The 19,479-nt window shown below is 44.9% G+C and overlaps 1 protein-coding gene and 1 long non-coding RNA gene across 14 annotated transcripts in view; one reads left to right on the top strand and one right to left on the bottom strand.

Annotated features, from left to right (window-relative positions):
* Positions 1-1,176: 1,176 nt before the first annotated feature.
* HIGD1C (HIG1 hypoxia inducible domain family member 1C) lies at positions 1,177-19,079 on the bottom strand. 13 transcript variants are annotated; one of them, XM_053298298.1, is made up of 5 exons: positions 18,934-19,079; positions 12,450-12,519; positions 11,092-11,243; positions 4,017-4,151; positions 1,177-1,394 (listed from the first exon to the last, which is right to left on the bottom strand). In XM_053298298.1, exons 3-5 carry the CDS (start codon positions 11,183-11,185, stop codon positions 1,330-1,332), a joined length of 294 nt encoding a protein of 97 aa, XP_053154273.1. In that variant the 5' UTR covers positions 11,186-11,243; positions 12,450-12,519; positions 18,934-19,079; the 3' UTR covers positions 1,177-1,329. The 13 variants fall into 13 exon arrangements, with proteins under 13 accessions (XP_053154273.1, XP_053154279.1, XP_053154282.1 ...); XM_053298304.1 differs by having other exon boundaries at positions 11,092-11,194; XM_053298307.1 differs by having other exon boundaries at positions 11,092-11,194; positions 12,450-12,516; positions 18,934-19,071.
* LOC128345795 (uncharacterized) overlaps positions 17,970-19,479 on the top strand; it is a 97,560-nt gene continuing 96,050 nt past the window's right edge. Inside the window, exon 1 of the long non-coding RNA XR_008316649.1 lies at positions 17,970-18,130. This is a non-coding gene — a long non-coding RNA (uncharacterized LOC128345795). The remainder of the gene's footprint in view (positions 18,131-19,479) is intronic.

The following is a 19,479-nucleotide window of genomic DNA, read 5'->3' as shown; positions in this document are numbered from 1 at the left end:
GGTGGTGGTATTTGGTGAATTCCTACTAAGGAGCATGGAGGAGGCTGTGTGCTGGCTGACGTTTGCTCATGAAGTGTGCTGTCTCCCCGAGGTGTGGATGCAGGATAGGACAGACAGGTTGCCAAGACCTATCAAGCTCACAGATGATTATCCCTACTTACTCACCCCCATGGGAACAAATGACGCTGCCAGAGCTATGAACATATTATCATTCGTGCATCTGACTATAAGGCTCTAGAAAGGAAAGTGAAGGACCTTGGTGCTCAGGTGATGTTCTCATCAATTCCTCTAAAAGGTAGATGACTACAAAGGAAGAAAAGAGTAGTCAAGGTAAATGACTGGTTATGCAGATCGTGATTTACATTCTGTGCAGCACCCTCTGATCCAAGAATGCAAGCTGGTCCCATGCTACTCCAAAGCCCATTCATGCTGCTAGCAAATATGGAGAGACCATGGCTATTAAGATCTGTGTCCTCACTGTAGCAATGGTACTCCCATTAGGAATGATAAGAAAATCATCACTACAGAAAGGACACAATTCTTAGTAGCTATGGAGCCTCTCTTGTGTTCACTAGCAGTGTGGATAAGCTTTGTAGCAGCATGGAACCAGCACACACACACCGTTCTTGGATCATCAGGGCAATGTACAGAATGAGGCTCTCCACATGAGCAGTGTGGAGAGCTGAAGGGGGTTGGGAGGGAAGAGTGGGCAAAGGCTGTTCTCCCCACACACGAGCACCTGCGGAGCCCTGGGGGGACAGATCAGCCACCCACACAATTACGGGCCCCATCACAGAAGCTGGTAGGGCCTGCAGGGATTGGGGGCTGGCCGGCCCCTGGATGCCCCGTGCAAGTACGTGGGCATACTGAGAACACCCCCGAGACTGGGAGGTTTGTTTTAGCCTCCTGGCAGGGATCTCCTTGCTAGTTGCCACGGTGCGGAGCTGCACCGTGGCAATTCATGATTGCCATAATGGGGTTAGTGGAACACTCACTCTGCTAACCTCATTTAAGGGGGGGAGGAACTTAAGTGGGCTGGGCCCCCTTAGCCCGCTTTCCTGCAGCTGTGAGAATAGCCTCATTGTAAGCTGATGTTGACACATGATATTTGGTTTCTGACCATGCTGTAGAGTTCCTTAAGGAATGACTGCTAGCAAGAAATGACCACACGAGGACTAGGAGCACATAGCAGCTGTTTAATAAATAGGGATAGCAGAAATCTTCATGATACAATCTGAACACATTGTTGAACACTCTTATGCATACATGTATTCTAAAATAATACTGATCAGAATGCTTTGCTCTTACACTTTGCTGCTATGTTGTTCATCATTTTTTTGGCTCACTGTTGCCCTTTTGTTTGATGTGATCTCGATAGATAGAGTACAAGACCCCTAACAAGAGAAAGCAGATATATTTGTTATCAATGATTGCTTTGATATCATGCAGCGATTATTATACTTAATAGAAACAGTCATGTAACACCTCCGCACACAAATTATTTAGCAGGAAAAATGCCCTTTCCAGCATCAGACTAACTGGAGAGGATTCCGAGAAGAATGATGAACATAATGAAGGCTTCAGAGCAGATGGCATGTATGGAAAAGAATGGAGGATGTTCTGGGAAGGGCCCATAGTTCAAGGGTAAGAATTTGTTTTGCATACACAGGGTCAAACCAGTTAAAGAATTTCAGGTTGGAAAAGTCCTTTAGCTGACACCATGGAGAGCTGCTGTCAGTTAGGATAGCCAATACTGGTCTAGACAGACTTAGATGATTCAATATAAGGCAGCTTCATATGTTCACACATCCCAGATAAAAGAAGGTGGAGATGGCTGTCACAAAGTGGTAACCCCTCCAGGCTATTCCTATTATTTTATTATACTCCTGGGGAAAGACTGTGGTGGGGATCGAGTTCCATTGTCAACCATGCACCCCAGATGGCTCACTGGATCAAAGCAAGCCAGGCCTCTCTCCTCTGGCTATTTCACAACTCTTGTATTGGTTTCATTCTTCTCCTAGTATCTACCTGTCTCCCAAACAGTTCCTTTTTAAGCTCCTGAGCTGCACCTCTCCCTAAGCTCCTCCTCCACATCCATTTTCATTCTACTTTTGGTTTTCATTTTGACTTTCCTAACCACATGCTTTTGTCTGTTGGCATTGGTACCATGAACAGTGGCCTACTCAGGACAATTAAAAAAAAACCTAGGGTTAATGGGGCGACAGCCAACACAGCATCACCTGTCTGTAATGCTGCACTGCAGACTGCTGCTCCCTTCAAAGGCAGTGTTGGGGCTGTGCAAAACAGGCGGTTGCACGAGCATCGTTTCTGTAGGCGTACCCGTTGTCCCATGTGGGGAAACCTGCAGAAGCTCTGCTTGCACAACCGCCCATTTTATGCGGCCCTGACACTGCCTTTGAAGGGAGCAGTAGTCTGCAGCGAAGCATTACGGACAGGTGGATGCTGTGCTAGATGTTAACCACTGATAAAAAAGAACCGTGGCGCCAGTGATGCAGGGTCTTTCCAGATGGTGATTTATTTCAACATGACTGCTGATTCTTACAGGCAATTTTTTGGTCAGTCCAGATGACATTTTCAACATTGACCAACTTCCTTGTGCGATTGGCTTGCCAATCCATGAAATACATTACATTTTACATACATTTTCCCATTATTATGGTTTTTTAAACTTGATTCACAGAAGGGGAAAATATTGCACTGGGAGGAAAAGGAAAACAGACCATTACGCAACCCATAGGGAAGTGGTTACCTGTGTAAGTGGAAATGCATGGGAGGGTTGTCTCCCAAAGGTAAGCACCCTACACATCCACATCTGAGTGGTTCTCACATTTTGCAGTTCTTTGGGTCTTTTTTTAAACCAAGGTCAGTTGATCAATATCATGATCTTTTGACTCCCTTTTATTACTTTTTAAGGTTTGACTTTGGGGGTGTGTACAACTTTGCTCTTCTTTACCCTTTATGGAATAAGACTTCCCCCCACCCCCTCAATCTTTCTCTCTCTTTGTCTCTGTCTCTCCATTCTAAATGATCGCTGCTGCTGCTCTTGATTCAATGTTGCAACCAATGTTGATCTCAAAACCACATCAAAGGAACATTTGAAACATTGCCTTCCTTTTGGTTCCTCTAAGATTGCAGAGATCTCAGCAATTTAAATAGGCAAAAATCAAAATTCAAACGTTCAAAGTGTGTGTGCACAAGAACTCCACACTATGGGCCTGAAATTCAGACAAGAAACAAACCAGTGATAAAGATTTTAGTGATTTCCCAATAGTCCCACAGATTTTCAAGATTTCCCAACACAGAAGCAGTATCACTTATTCTCTAGCATCCCCACCAAGCAAAGAGCACAAGAGCAGCAATATAACCTCAAAAAATAAAAAAGAGGAAATTGTGACCACAACAGCAGAATGTTTACTCAGAAGTCCCATTAAGTTCATTGGACCTTACACCCAGGGAAGTGTGCATAGAATTGGGCAGAAGGAAAGGGCAAAAATTCAGCATGATTTTAGGAAGTGATTTATTAAGCAGGATTTTCAGAAGATGATTTATTAAGAAAACAAGGAGACACTGAAAACCACATTCAAACATGGTTTCTTCCATTCCAAGCTGCACAGAAGTTCCAGCAAAAAGGGTGGAGTAGGGAGAAATGTCAGCAGAAGTTACAGAAGAGTGTTACAGAAGTTAGACGTGTGCTAAACCAGAACTGCACAATACCACAATTTAAAAAGTTTTTTAAAAAACTTCAATGGGAGGGACAGGGGAGGGATCCCAGTGTTGCCCAATGCCACACCCCAAGGTTGGACAGAAAGCAGTGGGATGAGCTAGCACAAGACCTGCTAAGTATAGGCACTCGGCTATGATTCCCTATACAGTACATTGCACGAGCCCAGAGAAACTTGCACAAAAAGCCCTTCACTTGGAAATAACCTAAATGAACTCATAGTATGGAAAAAATCACAGGGTGTTGGGAAAGTGGTTTGCAAAAGTCTTCTTACCCACTGTAATTGCTCCTACAACAAAGCCTTGTGCTGCAACTCTCATGTGGATGAGGTGGACCGACATTTTTTGGTTCCCTCTGTGTTTTAGCTTGTACAGACCATAACCCACGACAGCCAAGCAACCTGCCAATCCTGTATTTTGAAGAGAAGGATGAAGTTAAGTACTGAAAGAACTCCTCTGCTGGATTATACCATGGGCTCATTTGGTCCAGCATCCTGTTTCCAACAGCAGCCAGCCAGATGCCTCTCGGAAGTCCACATGCAAGCACATGAAGGCAACAACCTTCCATTGTTTGTTTCTCATATTGTCTCTGAACATGGAGGTTTCATTTAGCTATCAGTGCTAAGTCATGAAAACATGGAACCTCCAGAAGCCATCTAAAACAGTGGTCTTCAACACATTCATTTTTAGTATGTTTTTTGTACTTATTTCTTGTCATGTCCTTGGACTGTGAGATGGACTTACTGAAGGAGGCAAGAAAGGAGGTCTTCCTTCTTTTGGACATCAAACCCCCCCCCCCATTTTTCATGTACCATTTGTTTCTATGGGTTTCTCCTTGATGAATGGGAGATAGCATACACCAACGACAGGTAAGAGACTTGGGATATAGTGTTTTTTAGTGTTTATATACCAATGCCAGAATCCTCCAAACCAAGATGGGTGAGCTGGGGTGGTTTTGCTCATGAAAACATAGATACAGTGAGCATAACGGAAACCTGATGAAATGGTGAGAACCAGTGTGACTCTGTTATTCCTGGGTCTAAACTCTACTGAAAGGACAGGGAGGGGCAGATTGGGGGTGGAATAACACTGTATATTAAAGAAAGGATAGAGTCCAGCATGCTAGAATACCTAGGAGGACCAGAGTCCTCCACAGAAACATTATGGGTGACAATACGAGGACTGAAAGGAAATGTGTTACTAGGGAAGTGATATCCCGCACCCTGAGAGTGACCTGGAGTTGGAGAAGCAAATCAGAGAGGTGTCAGAGAGAGACAGAGCTGTAATAATGGATGACTTCAATTACCCTCACAGAGACTGGGCAAATGAACGTGTGGGTTTTGACAGACAGACCAAATTTCTAGACATGCTGAATGACTGTGCCTTAGAACAGTTGGTCACGGAACCAACCAGAGAGAAGGCAACCTTGGGCTTAATTCTGAGTTGTGCTCAGGACCTGGTGCGAGTACTGCATGCAGTTCTGGTCACCGTATCTTAAGGACATTGTAGAACTGGAAAAGGTGTAGAAGAAGGCAACCAAAAGAGGGCAACCAAAATTATCAGGTCCTTAAGATACGGTGAACCAGAATTAGGAAGATGATTGAAAATAAAACGGCTAATATTATAATACCCTTATACAAAACTATGGTGTGGCCACACCTGGAGTACTGCGTACAATTCTGGTCACCTCATCTAAAAAAGGACACAAGATGCTGGACTAGATAGGCCTTTGGTCTGATTCAGCAGGGCTGTTCTTATGTTCTTAATCTAAGCTGCAGTTGTATAGGGAGTGGAGTGCTTGACATGGACCATGAAAAGCGGGGCTCAGTCATGAAGCTCACTGGGATTGTCACTATCTCTCAACCTACCCAGTGGATTGTTGTGAGGACAAAATAGGATAAACTCATGTATTTATTTGAAAAATGCATAACTGTTATTGTTACTGATCTAATGCATTTTATATGCCACTCTGAACTCCATGGTGTAGAAAAATTATGCACCTATGGTAAACCACATGTATGTAGTCCTGTTCTCGCCCTTTGCTTAGAACCTGCCTATAGTGATACCGGATGCATTTATCCCTGTACATATTTTGATGAAACTCTTTGGATATTGCTCACATCAAGGGGCCTCTTGATGGCAGTCCTGCTTGGGGTCAGGAAGGAATGTTCCCTCAGACCATATTGGCTAGTGGCCGTTCTTCCTCCACCACTCCTTTCTTGGAAGTTGTGCCTTAGCTCACTTGCTAGTGTCATCAGGAAGAAGCACCATAATGCAGTGCATCCGCTCCCGGCTTGTGAGGCACATGGTAGGCTGGTCTGTGGGTGGTCCTGCCTTGCAGTGTGGATTGAACTTTATGGCTTTTGCATTAGGGATGCACAAGGATGTTTCAGAGGGTAGGGAGCAGTACCTTTAACTACGAGTAAAGCAGGTTCTTACCTGCTCTGCTGTCCCACCGCTTTTCTGGGCATGGCCCCACACCACTCAGAAGTCTGCGCGCGGCCATGTACCTCCTCCCGCTGCACGCAGGCTGCTAGATGAAGCCCCGCAGCTGCGCACGGACTTCTGAGTGCTGCAGCGCTGTGCCCAGAGATGCGGTGGAGGAGCAGGTAAGGACCAGCATGCTTAAAGTTACCGCCACCTGCCCTGCCGAAATGAATTGATTCATGCACATCCCTTCTGTGCATCCCTTCCCATTCTCATGTGTGGAATGAATAAGAGTGCTGGCAACTGAGCTTCCAAGTTTAGTTTGTTTTCACTAAACTTTGAGAAGCTCAAACAGTACTTTTTCCCCCTAACAAGGTGACTTACTAAGGCCAATTTTGAAAACCTCTAGTATACAGAGTATCAAGTGACTCCTAAATGCTAGGTTGTGTGTGACCAGTTCTGTCTTTCTCTGCTGCTCAGGGTCCAAGGGCGTCTCACAGATGGGTTATCTTCACCCACATGACTCCAAGGCAGGACTATGCAAATTAGTTAGAGTTTAAGTTCGGGAGGAGGAATCCCCTCCCCAGTTCTTTTTGTCCTGCAAGGCTCCAAGCAGCTACTCAGAGCTACAGCAAAGCTGCTTTTGCTTTCATTTCCCATTCAGATCCTCATTGTGAAGCACTTCGGCCTACCAGTGGTGGACCTGTTTGTGACCCCAGCGAACACGCAGCTGCCACGCTTCTTCACGAGATTTCCCTGCCGACAGGCGGGAGCAGTGGACGCCCTCTCGGCGCCATGGCCCCTGGGTCACCTCTACGCATTTTCTCCCACCCCACTCCTGCCAAGGGTCCTGTGCAGCGTCAAGCAATCCCAGCTCATCCTGGTGGCCCAGTACTGGCCACGGAAGCCATGGTTCGCAGAGATCTACAACCTCACCTCCTACCTGCTGCCCCCCGTCATGCCAGATCTCCTGCAACAAGGCCCAGTCTCTCATCCCGATCCAGGCTGGTTAAAGCTAGCTGCCTGGAAACTGAACAGCGCCTCCTGAAGCACCATGGATACTCGACACCATCTTGAACACCATGCTAGCCTCCAGACGTCCTTCCACTAACCGAATATATCAGTCTATGTGGAGGGCCTTTGTACGCTGGGCAGACCACCACAGGGTGCCAAGAGGCTCTGCCTCCATGTCTCACTTGCTACAATTCCCACAAGACAGTTTGGACAAGGGTCTCTTGGTGATCACTCTGAAACGCCAAGCCTTCTCCCTCGTGGGTCTCATTGCAGGTCCCTCTAAGAGAGCTGGCCGTCGCCACCCACACCTCAGACGTTTCCTGCAGGGTGCTACTCTCCTGTCCCTGCCAGTTGTCCACCGTTTCCCCACCTGGAAGCTGCATACCATTCTCCAGGCCCTTCAGGCCACCCCCCCCTCGGGCCATTGTCTTCTATTCCCCTGCAGATACTATCACTCAGACTTGCATTCCTAGTGGCCATCACCTCTGCATGCAGGGTGTCTGAGCTCAGGGCTCTGTCCGTACACAAAAACCTTGGTATCTTCTCGGAAAACTCGGTTAAGCTAATCCAGACCCTTTTCCGTCCCAAGGTAGCATTCCCTTTTTCACATGTCCCAGGATGTCATGCTACCTTTCTTTTGCCTGCACCCGGTTCCCCCGGCGGAAGAGGCGTGGCATGAGCTCGACGTCCGCAGATGTCTCAAAATCTACATCAGGTAGACCAAGCACATTAGAAACTCTGAGTTCCTCTTTGTTTCCTTTTTCCATGGGTCGGCCCCTTTCTCCATGCATTGGAGAAATGCTCTTTTTTACCCTTTGCAGAGAAGCTTTAGAACTGATCTTCGCTATTTTTCAAGTGAGGGCTACATTGGCCCCTTTCTCCATGGGTCGGCCCCTTTGTTTCCTTTCTCCATGGGTTGGCCAGTGACACCCGCCACCATAGCTAGGTGGCTTAAGGCTTGTATATCTCTGGCATATGGATCACAAGTCCTTAGGGCTCTGACTATGGTTCTCGCCAATTCCTCTAGGTCAGCGGCCACGTCAGCGGCTTTTCCCACTACCGCTCCCGTCCAGGACATCTACCGAGCGGATACCTGGTTGGCTCCCTCTACCGTTGCCAGACACAGTAAACTTGATATGTTTGCCTCTACACAGGCAGCATTCAGGAGGAGAGTCCTCCAGCAGGTGCTCCGTGCATGGTAGTAGCTGGTACCCTCTCTCTTGGGACCCAGAGCTTTGGTATGTCCCATCTGTGAGACGCCCTTGGACCCAGAGCACCAGAGAACCGAGCATTGGTTACTCACCGTGAAGGCTCCTTCTTGCTGTGGGGTCCAAGGGCATCTCGACCCACCCTTTGTGCCAGCTTCTACCGTCCAGAAATCTATTAGTGTCAATTTTCTGCAAAGTGATTACTGTAACGTTGGCCTAGTTAGTTTTTGGCTGTGTTTGTTTGACTTGTTTTTTGCACATAGTTTACCAGGGGCTTGCTTTGCATTGTTGTGCCTGTCGCTTCTGGTACTAAAAGAACTGGGAAGGGGCTTCCTCCTCCCGAACTTAAACTCTAACTAATTTGCATAGTCCTGCCTTGGAGTCATGTGGGTGAAGATAACCCATCTGTGAGACGCCCTTGGACCTCGCAGCAAGAAGGAGCCTTCACGGTGAGTAACCAATGCTCCTTTTTTTGTTTTTGTTTTTAAAACTAAAATATAGAGCTTTTAAATTAGACTAATCTGAATCAAAATGTTGTTTAAAGAAATAATTAGTAAACACCAGCTCCTTTTGTTTCAATAGGATGTTTCATTTTCTGGGGTGAAGGCTGGGATTTCGTTTCCCAGAACCATTCACTGTAACCATAACAACTCTGAATGAATCGAATTTTTTTCCTCTCTGAAGTGACATCCAGATGTGTTCAGTTTTATCTCTTGAATGGTTTGCTCTTGGAAGATTAGCCAGGTGATGCAAATTGCTTTTTGTTTCTTCTTGCTTGATACATAAATTCAATATAATGACATTTCTTTTTATCTTTTAACAGCAAATGTGGTCTGAGAAGGCAAGCGATGTCCTTGCACCCAGCTTAATTGGCAACAGTGCATACAAATTAGTCTGTGTTCATGGGCATTGCATGTACAAATCATTTTAAATTCAGGAAAGGCTTCTGTTCTGATACTGTTCTGTTGCGGCTGATAAATGTGAAATAAGACTAATGAAGGCTGATGGGTGACAGTCTGCAAGGCTTCGGCTTAGCTTGCTCCATGTGGGCAGATTTCAAAAAACAAAACCCTAATAGTCAAGATGTCATTCACATATCTGTTTAAATGTATTGATTTCTTAGAAAGGATGGCCTAAATCCAGAGCTTATGTGGGAATGGAAACACATCACATTTCCTGCTTGCTATTTATGTCAGGGATGGCCAACTTCTTTATTGCCAGGAGTCACTCTGTTCTCTAAATGCCATTCTGAAAGTTGGCACAATCTGACCGACTATCCCCCTTATGGTCAGCCAGGCTCTATAATAAAGCAACAACTATTTATTTATTTATACCCAGCCCCTCCAGTACACAACTGTGTGTCTCTGCTGCCCAAATGTCACTGGCCAAAGGTCAGTTATGGCCATTTGGGGGCTCTATTTGTTGGGTGCACAGAGAGCCCCGAAATGGGCCAAAAACGGCCCAACCTGTCATTTGGGCAGCAGGTGGGCCCATGAAAAGAGGTTTCGCCACCTCTGCTGCCATCCCCACCTCGGTCTCCCCTCTCCTGCGCCCAGCTGGCCACGTCTCCACCCCTCCACTGGCCATTCCAGCCCCCTGCCCCGCTTTCTCCCCGCCTTAAGCCGGTGGCGGGGGGGGGGGGAAGGACCACGAGGGTGAGCCTGGCCGTCCATGCAGGCTGGATGAGAAGCAGCGACTCGGCCATCCTCCTCACGAGGAGACTTGGTGGGGTAATGCAATGGAGGCCAGTGGCTGGAGCCAGCCTAGGCTGCCACTGCCATGATGCTGCAGCTCTTCCTGGAGCGCTTCCCAACAGGGTGGAGGAACGAGGCACTCCTTGGCTCTGGTGGCGAGGCAGCCAGAGGGAGAGGAGGAAGCAGCGACCATGGACCCTTCTCACACTGTCTTCAGCTTTGAGCCCGGCTCCGTCTGCCACTCAGCCCTGCTCCGTGCCTGTCATCAGAACTCTCACGAGATGTGCAATGTATAGCGTTTTATATAGATTGCTCCTAAATACTGTCCTGATCCAGAAAAGCATTGAGGCAGTAGAAAACATACCTGCCAACATGTCCCTATTTTCCCATTCACCTGAATGAGAAAATCGGGACATGTTGGCAGGTATGAGAAAGCTGCATTCCCAACTGATGGCCTCATACACAAGCTTGAGCCATCTTCATAGGGTAATTAATAGGATTACCTATTATCTACATCTCCACCACTCTGCTGCTGAATGTGAAAGAAAAGAAAGATTGTGTCATTGAGTCAGTGTTGAATGTGAACATCCTGCAAAATAGCAGGCCATTCTGTACCTCTGATATAGTAGAAAATCATTTCTGCAGATGGATTTTAGTTGCTCAGATGAAATGAGTGTTCTTGTGTCACTCTTCGGAATGGCATTGCTTCAGATCCTACTGTACAAATAACTCTAAGATTGCCTACCACATTCATTTGAAGCCTAACAACCACTTTTTATTCAATTGTAATTATTTCTCATAATTATATCCCACCCTTCCTTCAAGGAGCTCAGATAGCATACTTGGGACTGACTGTATTTTTTTCACGACAGATTAGGTTGAATGTCTGTAACTGGCTCCAGATCATCTAATGAGCTTCATGGCTGAATGGGGATTTGAACCCAGGTCTCTCCAGCCCAAGTCCAGCACTCTAGCCACTATATCATGTACTTAAAAATTCAACTCACCTATGGGGACAAAGGGGGCATCCCGGGATTTTCTAGCTAGTTTAGACGCTTGACTGTCATCTTCCACTGGAGACCAATGCTCATCAGAAGACATTTCTCACGTCTGAAAGTAAAAAGGAAATCTAAGAGTGGAAAGGGTGATATTCCAAATCCTGAAAAATAATACAGAAAAGATTACTGATAGGTATATAGTTACAGCATCTGAAGAAGGACAAACTTTGGATGGGGAGCATTTTCTTTCTATTAACTTTTTTTCTGAGCTTCTACTATAGTAGCATTCACAATTAAACTGGGGCTGCATATTACCTGAAACATGTTTTAAAAGTATTAAAAAGTGTTTTTAAAAGTTTTAAAAATAGAAACCCAGCATTTTATAATGTCAGTTGATGTACTTATGTTTACATATCCATTTATACAAAGTTTATCTGTACTTATCTCAATCTACCAACCCATAGTTTCATACACACTCTGACTACTTTTATATATTCTAACCACAGAAAGGTATGGAATGCATAAGTACATGTCTAATTTTATTTATTGATTCATCATATGTCCTGTATACCACCTGATATAGACATCTCTCGGCAGTATACAAAGTTAAAACACAACAAATGTAAAAACAATATAAAACAGTTAAAATTCATAAGAGAGATAAAAACAAACATTAGAATTCCAATGTCAATTAAAAGCCTGGGAAAACAGGAATATCTTGAGGGTCTTCCTAAAAGCAAGCAGAGAAGGAGATGCTCTTATTTCAACAGAGAGTGTATTCCAGGGCCCTGGGGCAGCTACAGAGAAGGTCTGGTCCCGAGTTTCCACCAAATGAGCTGGCGGTAACTGTAACTGGACCTCTCCAGAAGATCTTAATAGGCGACAGGGTTCATGACAGAGAAGGTGCTCTCCTAAGTACTCTGGACCCAAGCCATTGAGGGCTGTATAGGTAATTTATAGGTTTTTCATTCCATAAACCAATAATGAACTCTTTAAAACTTGTTCTCCAGGATCAGTTCTATTGCTTGTTTTAATTAAGATTATTACTTCTCCCCAATTCTTGGATGATAAGGAAAGACTGGAAACAACTTTAATTTTCCGTTATCATTCAAGAGTTGGGGAGATGCAATAATCATATGAAGAAATCCTTCATATCGATATGGAGATAAAGCACGTATATTGCCCTCTTTCAACAAAATGGTTGCATTATGCAAATAGGATCTGGTTAAACTGGGTGCTACACAAGAACCTCTCATCTTTTTAAATAATACCCTAATGTCAATATTTTACCTTAGATATTGCCATCAATCTTGGGTTTTGTTAGAAATCTGATCTTAAAAGCAATTAAAATAAAGTTGTTAGGTTACCTTTACTACTGAAGCATTAAACGTCCATCTACTTTGTGTTCTCAGGGAGAAATGTTGCAGGTTGGAGCTGCTGCCAGTAATGAGAGACAAATCTAATTACAGATCCTTTGAAAACAACATATGATAAAGCTGTGTTCAAATACATTTCTTCTCACAGGTTCTGTAAGCTTTGTTAATTTTTTAACTCTTCTCATGAGCAAGAAGAAGTGCAGAAAATATCTGTTTTAGACTTTAAATGAACAGAAGTTATTTGTATGCAGGAAGTAGACCATAGCATTTAATACAATCATTTTAGCTGTAATTCTGCTGGGGGACAGAATTAGGTTAGTCGTTTTTACAGGACACTAAGTATGTTTTATTAGACCTGCTTTTAACTGAAACTATGTGCAAGTCTTTAAAGTTACACAGGACTCTTTCCCTAATCCTTCAAGGATACCAATAGCTTTTGTAATTAAAAACAACTGAAGTTTGTGTAGTTTGGTGTCTTCTTAACTTGAACTGCATACTTGAATAATTCTACTTACCGTATTTACCCAAATAGAAGACTATTCTGAATTTAAGACAACCCCTTTTAAAAATACAGATGTAATCTAGGTTATACCTGTATTTACTCAAAAGGAAGGGGACTCTGAATTCAAGACAACCCCGCAATTTCTAAGATAAAAGAACTTTGAAAAAACCTAGCCTTGGATTCAGGTAAATACAGTATAAAATATTCACAATTTCTTATGTTTTCTAGCAGGCCCCATAATCCTTAGAAACATAACTATTGTGAAATATGTATTTGTGAGAAAAACACCAAAGTTAGAGCCTATTCCCTTATCACTATCATCATTAATGAGGTAAATTCTTACATTACAACTACTACAGTCCCATTTAATCTGCAAAATGTGAACAGATCTAGCTTACAACAATCATTCACAGAAGAATTGCTAACAGGTGAGGAGAGGGCATAATATAAGTGCACAGTCTTCAAAGGGATAGAATGTTCCCAATACTCAAGCCAAAAGATTGCTGAACATGATCACGCTAATTTTATTTTGCTGTCATTTACAACATAGAGGAGAGTTTGTCTAGGGGCTGATCACAAAAAGACTGATATAATTAATATAATGCAGAATTATATCATGCCAAAGTGTGTGGGAAAAGATTGGATGTTTTTCACCTAGACCCCAATGACATTTTAGTACAAGAAGGATTTTAGTGCTCTGAATTCTGTGGGGAAATTGAGTCCTAAATTCAACAAATAATCTTTGGGTTTGGGGTTTTTGTTGTGGTTAATGCTCAAGTCAAAGAGAACTGACCAAATGCAGCAGAGAATTTGAGTGCTTTTACTGCAATTCTATGCATGCTTTTCTGGGTGAAGTCCCACTGAACACAGAAGAATTTACTTCTGAGTAAACATGCCTAGGACTGTACTGCTAGTCTCAAAAACTGCTCCCAGTGGAACTCAACTCTGCACTGAGGAAGCTCGCTCACAAAATTCTACTGCACTGGGGTGACCAAGAAACAAAACCTAGGGCAGGACTTTGTAAAGTAAGGGCTGGAGCTATCCAGATAATGCTTCTCAGAGGTTTACAACCTGGGACACAAGACAGCTGAGGAGAGGCAAAACAGCTCTAGGCCTCCATAGTGTATCTGAGTATGCACCTTTGGTTTATCCCATATAACTGAATAGTTCCCATTCACTCATAGGAACATAGGAAGCTGCCATATACTGAGTCAGACCATTGGTCTATCTAGCTCAGTATTGTCTTCACAGACAGGCAGAGGCTTCTCCAAGGTTGCAGGCAGGAATCTCTCTCAGCCCTATCTTGGAGAAGCTGCCAGGGAGGGAACTTGGAACTTTCTGCTCTTCCCAGAGCGGCTTCATCCCCTGAAGGGAATATCTTGCAGTGCTCACACATCAAGTTTCCCCTTCATATGCAACCAGGGCAGACCCTGCTTAGCTACCTCAAGACCAGCTACCTCAAGACCAGCTCTCCTCTCCTGTGTAGAGGAGTATTGTACTTGGGAACAATTTTGTACTTGGGAGCAATTTTGTGGGGGTGGGAACCCCACCATAATGCGTGGCCTGGCCATAGAGGAAAAGGTGCACTGCCCGCCTGTACAGTTATGTACAAGCCCTCCATAAACACACACTCTCCTGTCATCATGATGAGACGAGTGCTGTATGGAAGGCTAGGATACTAAGACCACACACACACACTTCACTTACAACGCAAATAATTCCAAAAACTCAGACCAAATCCCCTCATACTTAGAAAAACCAGATATACTGTTGACAAAAGAATGTTTGTGGGCGGCTGAACGGAAAAGCCATTTTCTCACGACCAGGGGAAATCGGGCTAAGAGTATCTAACCCGATTTCCCTGGGGTCATCTGCTGCCACGGGAGCCACGCGGCTCCCAGCAGCAAACCGCAAAAACCACCCCGCCCCTTAAATGAGATTGGTGGAGTGAGCGCTCTGCTACCCCCGTTTTGTTGATTGCATGCTGCTGCGGTGCGGCTCAGCAGCAACACATGAGGAGACCCCGACCGGGAGGCTGAAACAAGCCTCCTGGCCCCGAGGGTCTTTCCTGAACGCCCCGTGCACTTGTGCAGGGCATCCTGGAACTTCTGGGGGCCGCCTGGCCCCTGATCCCTGCCACTCCTGCCGGCTCCGTGACAGCTCCCTGCCTCTGTGCGAGGAGAGCGGGCTAAGTCTGCCCTCCCTGCACTACCCTGAACGGCGTTTGTTCCCACCGATTGTGTGAAGTGGCTCATAGTCACTTATCTTTTCCCAGAACTGAGATATTACCTTACAATTAAGGAACGGATGTAAGAGTCCCACCTCTCCTTCCTCACATCCACATATTTGTCAGATTTGCTCAACCCACATTCACAGAGTTCTAATCGGAGTCCAATGAGACCGAGAAACTATTTTTTGTTGGACTAACTTAAGTCTCAAATCATAAGATACTTTGGCTGTTTCAGCTAAAATCACATCCCATTGATATTGTAAGATCGATACATTCAGTTCTAAACTCCATTTAATTCTTTCAGAATCAAGTAGAGCTGCTACATGAGCTTGAATAAAGTTGTAAAGTATATTATGAGCCTGATCAGATTCATCAATATAATGGTAAAATTTGATAATATCCAGAGCCTACGAAGCTCTAATAGCACCCGGACTAAACCATTCAGATATACCGTGTTTTAGCTGAATATATTGCCAAGCAGCATTTGATTTTAGATCATATTAATGTTTTAAAAGATGAAATGGTTTGAAAAGAGAAGCTGAGGATATTAATTGGGATAGAAAAAAATATATATTATTAGCCCAGTTCAGCCAACAGATAGGCCTTCCAGTACTAAGACCTGGTTCACATAATTGTTCAAATCTCAGTTCAGTGTGGTTTACTGACATTCACATGATTGTGTGAACATGTGCCAAGGTGGAAATCTGATTCATCTTGGGCCATAAACCAATTTGACATGGGTTCACAAAATCACACTGATATTGATAACCCACATTGAACCTAGATTCAAATGACTATGAGAATCAGGTCTAGAGTTTTAAGCATGTGCACTAAATAACCAAGGCAGAGCATGTGACTTTGATGCAGTGCAATCCTAAACATGTTTATTCAGAAATAAGTCTCACTGAATTCAGTTGAATTTATCCTTAGTGTGTTTAATATTGCAGTCTTAGGCTGCTATTCTAAGCACACTCCCTAAGCATTATGTAGTCCCATTAACTCAGTGAGATTTGTTTCTGAGTCAACATGCAGATGCTCAACCTGTCAGACTTTTAGTATAATCATATGCATGTTGGCTCTGAAGGAAGTCACACTATGTTTTATCAATGCATTTCCTGTTCCCCAAGAAAGGCATTTCTCCTGGAGCATTCCCAGACAAGGCCTTTACCTCAGAATGGAGGGTGTGTGGTCGCACACATTCACGCTTAAGTCCATGAAAGATATTAGGAAGCACTTCACACACAATTCAGGTTTTTCATTGCACACTGGAGCAGAGCCCAATTTATGTCCAGGGTAAAATAATCCACTTTTTTTTTTTTTTTTTTGCAAATTCAAACTCACAGTAAATCCATGGTAAAGCCAGCTATCTGGACATTCTCCTGTGGCGCTTTACACATAACATGCTTCTCAACTTTCTGCCAGCTTAGCAACCTTCCCTCAACAATCCAAAGCACTTCCACATGGGAAGTTCCACATGGGACGTTTCCTCATGCCTGGCACAAAATGGCTCCTGGAACCTGATGCAATGTAGCATGGGTGTTGTGGTAGGGTTGCCATATTAAGCTTCCCAAATCCAGGTGACCTAATTTGCATATTATGCAAATTATACAACTAATTTGCATTTCTTTATTATTAGACAGATTTGTATACTTTCCCCTCCCTCTCTACCATCCCATGTGATCGGATCCACGACCAGGGGACATGGCAACCCTATGCTGTGAGTACTGTACTCAACAGAACATCATTCCTTATCTGTAGGGATGAAAGTTACAAAGGAAAGGCCCAATGTAAAAGAGAAAAAATTGGGAAGTGGAGAGCCACTTCCGTACAGAGGGCAGCTGGTGTGGTGGGGGGATACTACTGCTGCTGCTGCCAACTACTAAAATTTCCTCTTTGAGCTTAACTATTAAAGGCAAAGAGCCCTGTTCTCAATTCTCCCTCCTCATGTGGGCTGCACCAATCACACACTATGCTTCTGAACAGTTGCCCTGGGAAGCAATGGATCTAGGTGAGTTCTGTGTGTGGCTTGCTGGAAACAGGTGCACAATGAGCTCTGCTATCAATAAAGTCAGGTGGGAACACAGCCAGGAGAAAATACAACTTTTAATTTGTAAAATATAGGCCCTGCTAATAGAGAGACATGCTCCTCAGTAAGCATGCTCAGAATCAGACAGACACTTTAAAATTAAGGTTTGAGAGAGTTTTGTGATCCTGCCAGTGCCATTTGGTGGTGGGGAATATGGGATAAAATGCTTGAAAGCAACCATGCCATTTGACTCAGTGCCCTACTCCCCTCATAATCGCAGATGCATGACTCATGAGGCCAGCCTGCTTGCAATGGGGAGGGGAAAGGGAAGACACTCTGTCTGTACATGCTCAGAGACTCTATTTTCCATTCACATTCCAGGGCTGGGCCGTGGCATCGTTAACAGTTTCTGGGGCTTAATTATGGCGAACCTCGGCATTTTCTAAATTATCCTCATTCTCCGCGTCCATCGCCCTTCGCCTTAAAGGTCAATTGTATCGAACATCTTCCCTAATATCGCCCCAACATTCACACAGGGAGCAGAGAGCGCAAACCCCCGCCGCGTCCCACCCAGTTCTCAACGGCCAAGAGCTCCTCCCCTTCTCTTCTCGACCGACCTACCAGAGGAAACCCAGGAAAGTTGGGCGGGCACAGAGAGGAGTTCGAACATTCACCCGTGCCTGCCCCGCCCTTTCCCGGTAACGTCACAGCTGAGCCACCAATGGGAAACAAGGTGGTGTGGTGTGTGTGTGTGGGTTTTGTTTTGGCTGGGGGTAGCAAGCAGTTTGAATGAGAGGACTGTTGTGACGTACGCTCGTTCTTTCTCTTCCGCCATGGGGCGAGGAAAAGGCGGGAAACAAACACCTCAAGCCGGGCTTAGCCCTTCGGCCTCCTTTAGTGCCGCACCTCTTTCGGTATAATCCTACACATGCTTACTTAAAAGTCCCACTGAGCTCATTGAGTCTTCCTCCCTAAGTGTGTGGCGCGGAGCAGCCTTCGTGTATAGGAAGACTCGGGAGCTCCCGTGTATTGGCGTTTTCAGGGAGCTGTGCTGTGAGCGCCGTTCTTTTTTATTTTTCTTTCTCTATCCGTGCAGTCGTGTCCGACTCTCGGTCGCTCTATGGATCACTGCACTCCATAGCGTCCTGTTAATTTACATTATTATTATTATTAAAGCAATTATCCCTCCACAGAGCTCTGGGAAGGAGACGTGGAAGGAGTTTTGTTGCCATTTCTTTCCACTCCCTAGGATCTGTATTTGCCTTAACCGTTTAGTGACAGGTAGAAATTCAGCAAGTGAAATCATGGGGAAGAATGTGGAACTGCGCCTGTCAAGGAAAAAAGATTGTGGGTAGCAATGGAGGGGGTGGGGGGCGGAATAAAAATGTGACTTATTCTTATAACGGGGAAGAAACATCTTTAGTTGTTCTTCTGCTTTGCTGAGGTGAGATAAAGGCATATTGTTTAAAAATAGTTGTTAAGAGCAGCCAGGGGTGCGATGGCTTGGGGAGGCAGCAGAGCCAGACTTCACATAGGAAGCTGCTATATACTGAGTCAGACAACCATTGGTCTATCTAGCTCAGTATTGTCTTCACAGACTGGCAGCGGCTTCTCCAAGGTTGCAGACATCTGTGGGTTTGAAAAAGCAAACAAACTGAGCCTCTTCTCATGATCTGTGAGAAGGGCTGTGGGGAAGGCTTAGGCCGGTTAAACCTACCTAGCCTGCAGATGATCGTCCTCTCTTCCCTGGGTGGGCGGATTGCCCGCCCAGATGACCAGCGGGTAGCGGCTCTTCCAGCAGCTCCAAGGGTCAGGGTGCTTGGCCGCGACACACTGTCGCCTCACCCCCGGGAGCTCTGATAATGCACTGTGCAACTGCATAGTGCATTATGGGAATCCCCCTTGCCCTCCCCAAGTGTGCCAGCCCACTCTCCCCACAGAACCCGCTCCGCCGGGTCTCACTGATCATGAGACTCGCCTTGGTGTGTGCCTTTTATAAATCTTGATGGGCTTTTTTATTTTATTTTAAGAAACCTGGAAAAGCAGGACAGGTTATGGCTTGCATAGGCAGCTACAATGTTTGGCCTTCCTGGGTGGCTAGTAGAGGCTGGCAATTGTGAGTTGGACACCTGAGGATCTCAGGGCTGCAGGTTTGAGCCTCTTTTTATGAAAAAAATCCACAACCACATGCTTTTTTTAGGGTTTTTCTTTCTTTCTGTCTTTATCTCTAAGAGTTGTAAAAGTGACAGGAAGTGACCATGAA

Source organism: Hemicordylus capensis, chromosome 2 (assembly GCF_027244095.1).
Source record: "Hemicordylus capensis ecotype Gifberg chromosome 2, rHemCap1.1.pri, whole genome shotgun sequence".
NCBI classification, from domain to species: domain Eukaryota; kingdom Metazoa; phylum Chordata; class Lepidosauria; order Squamata; family Cordylidae; genus Hemicordylus; species Hemicordylus capensis.
The sequence above is the reverse complement of the archived record's forward strand: the minus strand, read 5'-3'. Positions and strand labels throughout refer to the sequence as shown.

Coding starts and splice junctions, on each gene's coding strand:
- HIGD1C (XM_053298298.1), bottom strand. CDS start 11,185: ATGTCTTCTGATGAGCATTGGTCTCCAGTGGAAGATGACAGTCAAGCG. Junction 4,152..11,091: donor TGCCCCCTTTGTCCCCATAG/GTGAGTTGAATT, acceptor TTCAAAATACAG/GATTGGCAGGTTGCTTGGCT. Junction 1,395..4,016: donor TGTAGGAGCAATTACAGTGG/GTAAGAAGACTT, acceptor TTCTCTTGTTAG/GGGTCTTGTACTCTATCTAT.